The sequence below is a fragment of the Tinamus guttatus genome, unplaced genomic scaffold, assembly GCF_059628265.1.
Source record: "Tinamus guttatus ecotype Peru unplaced genomic scaffold, ASM5962826v1 Tinamus_guttatus_pri_ptg000530l, whole genome shotgun sequence".
In the NCBI taxonomy this organism is placed as follows: domain Eukaryota; kingdom Metazoa; phylum Chordata; class Aves; order Tinamiformes; family Tinamidae; genus Tinamus; species Tinamus guttatus.
Window position 1 is genome coordinate 1,059,797 of NW_028289064.1, and position 12,084 is coordinate 1,071,880.

General features: G+C 35.3%; 1 protein-coding gene across 3 annotated transcripts in view; it reads left to right on the forward strand.

Annotated features, from left to right (window-relative positions):
• Positions 1-11,498, forward strand: part of CUL2 (cullin 2) — a 48,691-nt gene extending 37,193 nt beyond the window's left edge. For 2 of the 3 annotated variants that reach the window (XM_088534022.1, XM_010215714.2), the window contains 7 exons: positions 464-616; positions 962-1,039; positions 1,806-1,872; positions 3,147-3,349; positions 5,790-5,891; positions 7,637-7,753; positions 11,362-11,498. In XM_088534022.1, the coding sequence (XP_088390148.1) occupies positions 464-616; positions 962-1,039; positions 1,806-1,872; positions 3,147-3,349; positions 5,790-5,891; positions 7,637-7,753; positions 11,362-11,493 (852 nt within the window). In that variant the 3' untranslated portion in view covers positions 11,494-11,498. Of the gene's footprint in view, positions 1-463; positions 617-961; positions 1,040-1,805; positions 1,873-3,146; positions 3,350-5,789; positions 5,981-7,636; positions 7,754-11,361 lie in introns of those variants that run through there. The other variant, XM_088534021.1, reaches the window with a different exon arrangement.
• The last annotated feature ends 586 nt before the right edge of the window (positions 11,499-12,084 follow it).

Here is a 12,084-nt window from a genome sequence, read left to right on the forward strand (position 1 = left end):
AATTAGGTAACAGTAAACATAAGGATATGTAATTTTGAGAGGGTCCAGCAGAGGGTACCAGAGATAACTCAGTGGTTTGTAGCTGTTTCCAACAGCTGAAAGGAAAAACTCATTTCTTGTAGTGAGTGGGAGACGTATTGTCCAGTAATGTTTGGGCATTTTGAAATTTTGAAGTTTTGGATAATTCATCAAGTGAGTTCAAATAATCTATATTTACATAGCTTTTCATAAAACGTCTTTGTCTTTCAACTCTATAAAATAAGACAAGTCATATATAGCCATGTATGGCGATGGAATTGAGATAAGTCTGATAATTTTTATTTATAACGTTCATTTTCCTTTGTGTTTAATGTTCTCTCTAAATAGTATGATAACTGTTCTACAGTCTTGATTATTTTTTAGTAGTAAATGTGCATAATTGTATTGTTTTCCCTCTGAAATTTACTGCGGTGTTTCTTCACAGCAAGCCTGTGGTTATGAATTTACCAGCAAGCTGCACCGAATGTACACAGACATGAGCGTTAGTGCTGATCTCAACAATAAATTCAACAACTTTATCAAAAACCAGGACACAATTATAGATTTGGGAATTAGTTTTCAGATATATGTTCTACAGGTACTAATGTATGTTTTTTATTATTGAGTTCTTGGTTCTTATGTTTTGATAGTTATGAATATTGCTCATATGGAAATAGAAACATTGTAATCACTGTGGAATGATCTGTATTCCTACAGATTTAAGTTTTAAAATTACCTCAGTAACCCATTAACAATCATGGTATAAAATGTCATGTTTTCTTGTCTTGAAATAATGCCTCATGGATCCAAATGGAATCCAAATGCCAAACAGGTCTTACAACATCATTTACATTGTTCAAGGGGGGTATTTTTTCTTAATATATGTACTGTATGAAACTTGTACAAAAATATAAATGCTTTTGTTTTTTTCCGCTACCTTTAGGCTGGTGCATGGCCTCTAACTCAGGCTCCTTCCTCTACATTTGCAATTCCTCAGGAACTGGAAAAAAGTGTACAGATGGTAGGTTAGTAGGAGGTTCCTTGCAAACATCTGGGAAGTGTAAAAATATATCTTTCGAACTTCTAAAGAAAGCAAAAGATGATTATTCTAACAGAGAAAAACCTGAGCTGCCTTTTTTGTTTTGTTGTTTTTTTTGTAAAACATGATTATCCAGCCTCCAGCTATATGAAACTTTGAAAGCTCACACAATTTTTCTGTGTATATATGTATGTAGCTTTTATTTTTCACAACACCTGAACACAACAGGATTGACAAGAGAGATGCTACTAAATGTAGTCAGACAGACTAGGTTGAATCTTAGCTTATATACTGATTTCTGATATTTAGATAAAAGAAGACTTTGTTTCTAATTTTAAATCTTAACAGATTATACTAACAGATTAAATCTGAGATGGGGAGTTAGTCCTGAATTTCTTAAGAGCCATTGAAAGCTTCATGCAAAACTTACTTAAACATATTTTTGAAAAATTTATTAAGTATATTTTTTGGGGAAAAAAAAAGTAAAATGGATTTTCTGAATTGACTTTAATGAATTTTATCAATTTTAGTGAATCAAAACCATGGAATATAGGATTTACCAAAGGGGAAGAAAAATGCTTCCTTCACGTTCATCCTTCTAAAGGAAGGTGCTATCACAAACTTATTTGGGATGCTTATCTAAAATAGTGAGCCCAAAGTTAGTGTTTCTTCACTGGGATGGCAGCGAAAGAATAGAATATTATGAATGTTATGGATGTGATTAATAGAAGTTAATTTTGTTTTGCAGTTTGAATTATTTTACAGTCAGCATTTTAGCGGAAGGAAGCTCACGTGGTTACATTATCTTTGTACAGGTAAAAATAAATGCTTCAATGAACTTTCTCTACAAGACTGACATTTATTTGTTAAACTCATTTCATACAGACTTGGCAGTCAGCACAGTGTGTTGCATGTAAATTCAAATGACTTCTTTTACATCATAAATTCATAGTTGCTTAGAATTTCTAAATCATTTTTTTGTAAGCATGTATTATTTGTGACTTAATAAATCCAAGTAAAGTTAGAGTTGTGTCCTTAACTTCATAAGGGCACCACAGAGCTGCTGACTTGGGATTGCCTCGGAATTGTTTCTGTAATGGCAGATCCCTTTGGGTGTCCTTTAGCAGACAATTAAGTAATTTTTAAGTAATGATATACTAGCTTACCTAGATATGTATACATATTTCAGTTAATATTTATGTGCATAGCTTGCTTTGGTATTTAAGTAACAGCATGTTACATATGTAGCATATATATAATATGTTTTCATTTATATATTTTATATACCTATATGAAATCAATATATGTATATATATTTATGCACACATATGCATATCTTTATATATAATATGAGTTTTATATAAGTAAAGACGCATAAAATTTTGGGCCAATTAATAAATATGGGTCTTTCATATTTAATTTTTAAATTCTTTCTATATCAGACTTTAGTGACTGAGCACCACAAATTACATGGAGGTGAAAAGCAGAACACAACAATATGTAGTAATGAAACTTTAATTGTGACAATAGAAAATTTCCATTAACTTATGCTCACTCTCAAACAGAAAGTCTGCTTCCAAGCAGTTTTCTTCTGTGCCTTTTTTTTGTTTATTTTTTTAATTTCAGAAGAATTTAAAGAAACTAAGAATACCATGAGTATTCTCATCTCTCTTTTATGGAGAATATTTTTAATTTGTTTTTCATTATTTTCTTGGAACAGCTTTTCTGTAAGCTGTCATTAATTGGAGATTGTACATTGCAGTGCACTGAGGTTCTTTGGAATTTCCATTTTTTCATTACTACTATAATTATATTGCAGTTTTCCAAATTCAGCACTGCAGATTTTCTTTTCCTTGAAAACACAGCAATTCTAACATTCATGAGTGATCAGAGTTCTTTTTGTGGCAAACTCCCTTCTGGAGATGTATTTTCACAGCGCTGGTTTTTCATGTTCCCGTGTGAATTGTTAAATACTAAGTGTGAATTTAATGCATGTGCATAGGAATGGGCTGAGTGACTCTAGTCACTAGGCTTCAAATGACTTTTCAGCACATTCCATTAGTTTATAAACTATTTCTTATCATTGCAGGTGAAGTAAAAATGAATTATTTGTGCAAACCTTACGTAGCCATGGTCACCACATACCAAATGGCAGTGTTACTTGCCTTCAACAACAGCGAAACGGTCAGTTACAAGGAGCTTCAGGATAGCACACAGATGAATGAGAAGGAACTGACAAAAACCATCAAATCTTTACTTGACGTCAAAATGATCAACCATGACTCAGACAAGGTAAGGAGCCATGATGTAAAAATGTTTTATTTTTTTTCATGTTGTGACTCTACTATTTGTTGAGGGCTTTTTTATATAAAAGAATCCACTGTTTGCTTTTCGGACTTGTATTATTGACCTTTGTGAACGGTTATAAATATTTATAAAGGAGAACAGAACAAACAGACTTTTTAATCTTTATTTCTTCTGTATAGCAGGGTCTACTATGAAGGTAATAATGCTAGGGCCTTTTATTTATTTATTTATTTATTGTGTGGAATTTCATCCATGTGGCCTTAGACTCAGTATTGTTGGAGGGAAATACACAGTAACTACACTTGGAATTTCATCCATATGGCCATAGGCTCAGTGTTGTTGGAGGGGAAAACATGGTAACTGCACCCTCAGAGTTGTACTGTATCATGGGAAGGAACCTGAGCAGTAAATCTAAAGTCCCAAAGAGATCCTTGCACTTAGGTTGTTGGAATAGGAGCCTGGAAGGAGGAGCAACATGATTTTCCTTGCTACACATTACAGCGGGGGGAGGAAAGAAGAAAGGTGGGGTTGTACGTGAAGATTTTTGCTGTGTTTTGCCTGACTTATTCCGTGACTTTTTGTGGAATTCCAGGAAGAGCTCAGTTATGTATATGGTCAAGTCAAGGGGTTCTCTTTCTAACTCTGCCTCAGGCTGTGTGGGCTGTATGACCTATGTCAAACCACATAACCTTTCTTTGCCACATAAAATGAAAGATACAGATGTCTATTATGTAAGAAACGCTATAGAAATGCTCATGCTTGCCATAAGAAGTTTAAGATCTGCTTCCAGCTAGTCAGGAAAGGCTAAATTGTTCAGAGAGTATCAGGCAGAAGAAACTGAGAATAAGCTCTTCACGTGGCTTGCAAGAAGAAATCCACAGCTGCTCTGATGGCTGCCTTTTTTTTTAACCAGGAAAATATTAGAAAATGGAAAGTGAGATCACAAGGAAGATCTGATGCTTGGCTGAAGCATAGGACATGCTTCCAATATCTAGAAATGAGCTCAGGTTGGAACAGTGGCTGGGAAGATGTCTGTTAAACCATGGGTGAAATATAACACTGGCAGCTATTACAGAAAACAGTGAGATTTTTTTCATAATCATAGAAGGTTGCCCATTCTTTAATGAATTTACATTTGTTTATATCTGTTGTAAAGATTTGCCCAGTTTCTTCAAACATAAATTAATCAAAGAGTAAATGTCATAGCTTTCCAATCTTTTTACCTTTTAATGTTCACCACTGTATTTTCCTTTAACTTCCAGGCTATTTTATTCAGTCGTCTCTGCTGTATATTTTTTTCTACTTCATACAGCAGTGTGGAAGCTGATTTTTACGCAGTATATCAGCTAACATATTAAAAGGGCCAATGAACTTAAGTGGCTTAAGCAATAAATTTGAATATTTTCTTTACCTGTATCTGAGCCATGAAGCAAAGCAAAATGTATTATATGCTTGTAATTTCCTTTGGCTTAAGAAAATAAAACTCTTTTGAAAAAAATCTTTATTAGTTCATTAGAATCATAACTTCCTAGCTCATGAACAGCTCATTTCTATTCAGCTGCATGAGCACAATAGTGCTAAACTATAATGAAAATCTGTATTTTTTCTAGCTCCTTGATGTTAAATTTTCTGTATGTGTCTGAATTTTAAAAAAAAGCCTCTAATGATATTTGTTGTAGAATGTGCGATTATAGTGTTATTGGTGTATTTTTAGATAAATTCTGACTTTGTTTGCTAAAGTATTTGTGTCGTTTGGCCGCATTGCAATGTAAGAAGTCCAGTAGCTTTATGCTGTTGTGATACCTGTGCAGATTCTTGCTTGGATTCTGCAAAGATCAGCCAGGTCAGGTTGTAAGTCGCATGCAAAGGGGCTTGGACTGTAGTGAGTAGTTGTCGTTTCTTGAAAGAAGTGGACTGCTACAGAAAGTGTGAAAAAATAAGATACTAAAGAAATATACAGATGATGTGGAATTGTAAACCTGCAGTTGGACAGCTACTAGTTATGAAAGCAGAAGGTTCTCTGTATTGAGATTCTGCATAAATAAATGCAAATCCCAATTTCTCTGCAAGGAGAAAATGAGTTTAAAGGGAGGATGTTTTTGCAATTAAAGTTAGTTGTTGACATATTAAAGCTGAATTTGCTGTGATATTATTGACTGCATTGACTGTGACAATATGACAGTACTTGTATATTTCAGAGTGGATTTCTGGATTTCTAGGTTATTTACACTGTTGCTTAAAAAATGGACATGATTCAGGTGGCTCTCTAGAATTTCCAGATACAAATCTACAGAAATTCTCTGTATGCAAGTCCTTTAGCTGTCATTCTTCAAAGTAATTTGTTATTCTGGCAAATCCTGATTGTTTTTTGTATTTTGGTTCCATTTCTGTTTTGTTTTTTAAAAAATAATAATCTTTATTGCAGGAAGATATAGAAGCAGAGTCTACATTTTCATTAAATATGAACTTCAGCAGTAAACGAACAAAATTTAAAATTACTACATCAATGCAGAAGGACACGCCACAGGCAAGTATTCTTTGGTAGTTTAAATGTTTTTTGGGAAACTTGCATATGTTTTAGTTTGGTATAAACAGATGTAAGAGTCTGTGCAAGATATACATGACTGTAAAGAAATTGTTCAATTAAGTTTAGAAACTGGAACACTGCAGTTTCTTTGTAGTAGTAATGCAAAGGCGTTGGCAGGAAAAAATGGAATAGGGAATCAATAGGAAAAGAAAAAGATAAATAAGAGATGTCCTTCTTGAACCAAATGAGTTTGACATTTAGCGTTTTTTTTTTTTTTTATCTAATAGGAATTCTCTGTGCGTGTGAGTGTATTTAAAAGCAGGTTATTCCATGAGCAGCAGAACCAATCCTCTCTGTTTTCATATGGTTTGTGTCTCTTGTCAGCTGTACTCTGTCAGTAACCCCCATTCCCTTTATAACCCCCTGAGACCCAGGCTTTGGTACAAGAGTGAGGAAACATGTGTGTTGGTCAGACCTGCCTGCTGTTTTGGAGGTGTCTCTGCAACCCATCTCCTGACTTGCATGAAACCTGTAGGAAATTATTCTCTTTGGGATCTCTTATTTCTTTTAAATCTGGCTAAAAAAAATGGCCAATGTTGTCCAAATTACTAGGAGAATTGGAAATCAAAAAGATGATGCGAGTTTCAAACCATTTTTCTCCCCAAAGAGAAAAGCAGGTTGTAGGCACATAAGGTTTGTATTAGAACTTAATAGCCTTTTAGGGCAGTGCCTGTTGGAACCTTTTAATAATATTGTTTGAGACGTGCATGTGAATAAATCTTTATTACTGAGGGAGATTTGTACATCAAGAGTGAAGGTAAAATAATTATTTTTCACAGTGTACTTTGTTTGAAAGGAACCCGAGTTCTCTTATTTTTTATTATTTATTTTTTATTATTATTATGTTATGTTTTAGTGCAAATTGGTTGTTTCAACACTTGTAGATTATTTCCCTTACCTGAAATCACTATTGAAATGTGGAGCTTAATCTGAACTAAATTTTGGAAGCATGATTCTACATTCTGTACTTCAATACTTCCATAATTAGTTCTCTTAATTTTACCAGGTGATGGTTTGGAGAGGGGTAGGTGAAATTTAAAAAAATATATATATATATAAAAATAAAAAACTGTGTAACACAATATATATATGATGCTAAAAAAATATATACTGTAAATAGTTCCATATCTGTGAAAGAAAAGGGGAGCCATGGGAAATCTTAAAATTAGCCGGTACTGCACAGATGGAAATCCAGTATGATTTTAGATTGTCGTTTAATAGCTCTCTTTCATCAAGTTATCTTACTTTACTGTACCAGCTGACTTAAAAAAACAGCTACTGCAAAACACAGCAGTGTGCTGGGACAACATTTGATTGAAACAATTGCTAAACGTTTAATAAAAGTATTCTTCTTGCCACTTGTAGGCTTAACAGGGATAAGATGTCTGAACTGAACACCTCACAACTCATTTCTGCCTCTGACTGTGTTAAGACAGACTTCAGCAGAATGAAAATATCCAGGAAATGAGTTTTGGCCTATTTCAATGTTTTCCTACATGCTTTTAATTGAATCTGATATTCTCCATCTGGGAAAGCCTGGAACTATATATCACCTGGGTTTTAGTAGTAATTGACTTTTAGTAAAATAAAAAACCATAGATTAAATATGTTAAAACCCACTATTAGTAATGGGTTTTTTATGTTATTGCTATCTTTGAAGCATTGCCCTTCTTCCTATATTGCAGGAGATGGAACAGACCAGAAGTGCTGTAGATGAAGATAGAAAAATGTATCTTCAAGCTGCTATAGTCCGTATCATGAAAGCACGTAAAGTGTTGAGACATAATGCTCTTATTCAGGAGGTAAGGTAAAATTCTCTTCTGAAATGTGGTTTGGTGAAAAGCTTCAGGATAGCTGCCTAAAGGATCTGACCCCAAAACTGTGGTTCCAGGTCAAAACAAATACTTAAGTGAAGGTAGAGAGAATTTCATTGAAGTCTACTTTAGTCTGCAGGCCAGAACACTTGGCTGTAATTATCAATCCTGCAAATCAAACATTAAGACCTACTCTCTCCTACTGGTTGGTTCTGTGCCTGCCAAGGCCCTGTCCTATGACAATCATTAAGCCAGAGCCACCAGTGATTCTGAGGACACCTGAGTTTGGATATTCTAGGTGTGGAGTTGACACAGAAGTACCTGCCCGGTTTTGAGTTCCTTTCATAAAACTTGTTTTCATTTTGCTGCTTGGCTTACATTTTAAAGATGCTGGGAGTACATAGTCATGCATCATATTTTCCTTTAAGCAGAATAGTTGTCTGAATTTTCTAGATTTAGGGTTAGCAAAGTGTCACAGACTGACTGGGAAGGAGGTGCAGTTTCACTTTCTTTTCTCCACCTTTCCCCACTGTGCCTGCCTTACAGCATTCCACATTCCAAGCCCTTATCCTAACCTTTGTTTATGCCTTAGATACCAACCAATTCCCAGATTTAATTTTCTCAGCCTTGCAAGACATTGACTCTTTGAGTCTGACTCACCCAGTGCATCTCCAGAGCCCTGCCAGATAACTCTGTCCCAGAGCAGAGTGGTGAGGGAGGGAATTCCTGCTCTGTTGGGCCATTTTGATCATGGAGGTGCAGTGGCATTCAGTCATTTTGAGACCTTCTATAGAGTTTCTGTCCTATGTTGATGGTGACTCTCTCCCACACCCACCAATTAATGTATCCTTTTCTCCTAAACCAAATACGTAGCTACAGAGAGCTTGTTAAGTCCAGAGTTTACGTATGACTGGTCATGTGAAACATCTTGAAACTTTTGGGTGTTGAAATACTGCTTGTACACAAATGACGTCAAAGTGAGCTTAGTTGTAAAAATCTGATTTTGAACATCTCAAAGTTAAGGCAGCACAGATGCTGATTATTTTTTAAAATTTGGGGTTATTTGCTGTTGTTACTTAATTCAGGTCATTGTGAATAGATCATGTGAAAAAATACAGTTAGAACTGGAGACTGGTAAGCAAGCCCTGTGTAATCATTGAAAATAGTTTATTTTCTCCGTGCTGTCAACTTTTTAAAAAAGATTTTCTGTGTGCGCTCTTCTTGAGGCCAGTGTAAGTGGTGGAATAGATTATAAATCTTGATCTTAGCTTTAAAAAAATTCATTTGGGATTTTTTTTTCCTTTCTTTAATTCAAGAGGCTCTATCTGTGATGCCTCTATTGCATTTTGTTCTTGCAATACTCTTGCGTTAGTAGGATAGTCTTTTTCAAACCTTGCAGGAAAAGTCGATGTTTTGATATCTAGTCAGTTTAAAAACTAAGCATCAACACATGAAGAGCAGAGAATAAGGCTCTCAATCACATCAACCTGCATCAATTTTTTACCTAAGCTTTTGACTAAATTTATAATACTTATAAAATAATGTCCTTAATCATTTAGTCCTTAGTTCTCAATTTTGAATACCAATTATGCCCTCAGTGGATTTGAGCATTTGGACCTGGTTTCTAAATAATTAGTGTCTGTGCTGCAGGATGGCACAAGGGCGGCTCTGAGCATCACAGGAGCGATTGTGGGACCTCAGGCAATGAGTGAAGCAGTACAGAAATCCATCAGGGCTAAATTCTCCTGAGTTTTGTATTTTGAATTAATCTGTGCAAATCTCTATGCTGTCTCAGCTAAATTATTATTAGGTCCTGAACTAGATTCTTCAAAATTTGCTGGGTATCTTTCCTACAGTCTGTGATACAGATCTCCTCTTAGGCCTATAGATGTACGTTAGGGAGATACACTACTGCCAGCTTGTAGAGCAAGCTGCTGGGAGATGGGATACATATCCTTAACAGTCAAACGTAAAGACAAAAAAAATCTCACAGCAGGCAGAAATTTCACCTAATGACATCTGCACTGAGCTCAGTAGCTTGGTTTGCTTCCCAGTGTATGAATAAGGCCAGCTCACCAGTGGCCTGATCTGCTGGACATGCTTGGTTTTCTCAGACTGACTTTGATTATTTAATGAATAACCACCAAACTGCTGAACTTTGACTTCCAATTTGACTTCAGTTAAGCTTCTTGCCTGTCCAACTTGGAATGATTTTTTCCTGCCAGCCTTCCAGTAAGATCTGATTTATTGTCAAGACCATTTTTATTTCCTATCATATTCATTTGTGATATTCTTACTAATTATGTTGGCATAATTACTCAATTCTTATAGCTTTTATCAAAATGTTTAAATACTTACAAGTAGTGTATTCCTTTAAAGTTTCAGGTCTGACTTTTTGAGAAGAATGACTCTCTTAAACAGAAATGTTTACTATGAATAGTTACTGATATTTGCTTGCCTTATTAAAATCTTTTTTTCTGAGATCTGAAGGTAGGATTATATTGTTAGAAATATGGTGAAAATACTCTTGAACTCCCTTTATTGTATCTGATTCTATCTGATTCTGAAAAGTTGATTGCATTTCACTTAAGCTGAGGTGCCCCTAGAAAGCACTGAAGGTCCTGGATAGGCCTGTATAGGTTGTTATATAGTCTTTGCCGAACTGTTAATTTTATTAGATATAATACTGCCACAGCAACTGATGCCACAGCCTCTTGCAGGAGGAGGTGGCTTTTCCCTGAACATTAGTAAGATGAGTGGGGATAGGGAGAAGAAAGGACAATCCTCTCATTCCCAGAATGATTTCAGTTCTAAAGATGAGACATTTCTATCCATTCTTCTTATTTATATCTCTGTTCAAAAGAGGGAAGGAAAAAAAAAAATAGGAAAGCTGCCTTACAAGATTACAGCTTGTGATGTGTGGGTCCTGAATAAGCAGGTGAGGTGTTGGTGGCTATGGTCAGTCTCGAAGCTGGGCTGAGGTTGTGGGGATCTCAGCTGGCCTAACAGCCTGTTACCAGTGAGGGTAATAATCTCTTGATAATAATCTTTATTATTAAAATATCTTCTCTAAGTTTCTGTGATAAGAAAATAGATTATGTATGAGAGGAAAATCGTGTTCAACTCTAGAGGTAATTTTTGGTGAGTCGACTGAATTTAACTATTTTTAATTGTATAAACTACTATGAAATTTAGGATTAAGAATTCCTCGGAGGTATAATTTCCAGTTGACTGCTGTTATTTAAAGAAAAATCGGAATCTCACAATTTTAATATTCCAGAAAAACGAAAGTACAAAAACACAAGTAAAATGTACCTAGCCCAGGAACAGAAGTCAGTTAAAAGAGCCAACATAAATACTGAAAAGGCACATTTGGTTTTATAAAGCTTTCTCTTTGCTTAAGCTTTGATAATAGTAACAGAAGTGAAGAAATGTGTTCATACTAAACTAATTTTAATTTGAATATTTATCTTAATTTGCACCATGACAAATAAGCAAGCAAGAGGGTGGGAAAGATACAGCTAATACGCAAGCAAAATAAAAAACAAATGACGTGTAAATAAAAATTTCACCCAAAAGATGTGTGTGTCTTGCAGGTAATTAGCCAGTCCCGAGCTAGGTTTAATCCCAGCATCAGCATGATCAAGAAGTGCATCGAGGTGCTGATAGACAAGCAGTACATCGAGCGCAGCCAGGCCTCTGCGGACGAGTACAGCTACGTGGCGTGAGGAGCCCCGCGTCCGCGCGCGCCGCGGCAGGAGGCCAGGCCGCCGCCGCCGCCCCGACTGCTCACCTGGCAGCCCCTGTTTCTCTGCTGTTTACAACATCACCAGTGCCATGTCATGAGCGTCAATGAAAATGCCTATAGATACTTCAAGCTCATGCCATTATGACATTTCTTAAAACTTTACTGAAAGAATGAGTGAAGTATTGCTGAAATGTGGAAAATTTGGTTGGGTACCATGCTTTTTTTTTTTTTTTTTTTTTCTCCTCCCCTTCCCACCCTCCCCTTCACGTTTGCAGTTGATGTTTTTTAATGTATCTTAAGACAAAGTTAAAAAACCTAAATATTGTAATATGACAGATAACCTAATAATTGTATCTACATTAAAATGTAAAAAAAAAAAAAAAGAAAAAAATGACGAACATGATACTGCTGCTTGTCAAATAAAAAAATAAAGTTATATAATGTGTCTCTAATGATTGTAGAAATGGATATAGCCTTAAAGTCTGAAAATATTCTTCAGACGTGGAGGAATAAAAATAATGCCATGTGTTTGGGTTTTCAATAACCTCAGAAGCAGGTCTGTCAAAAACTA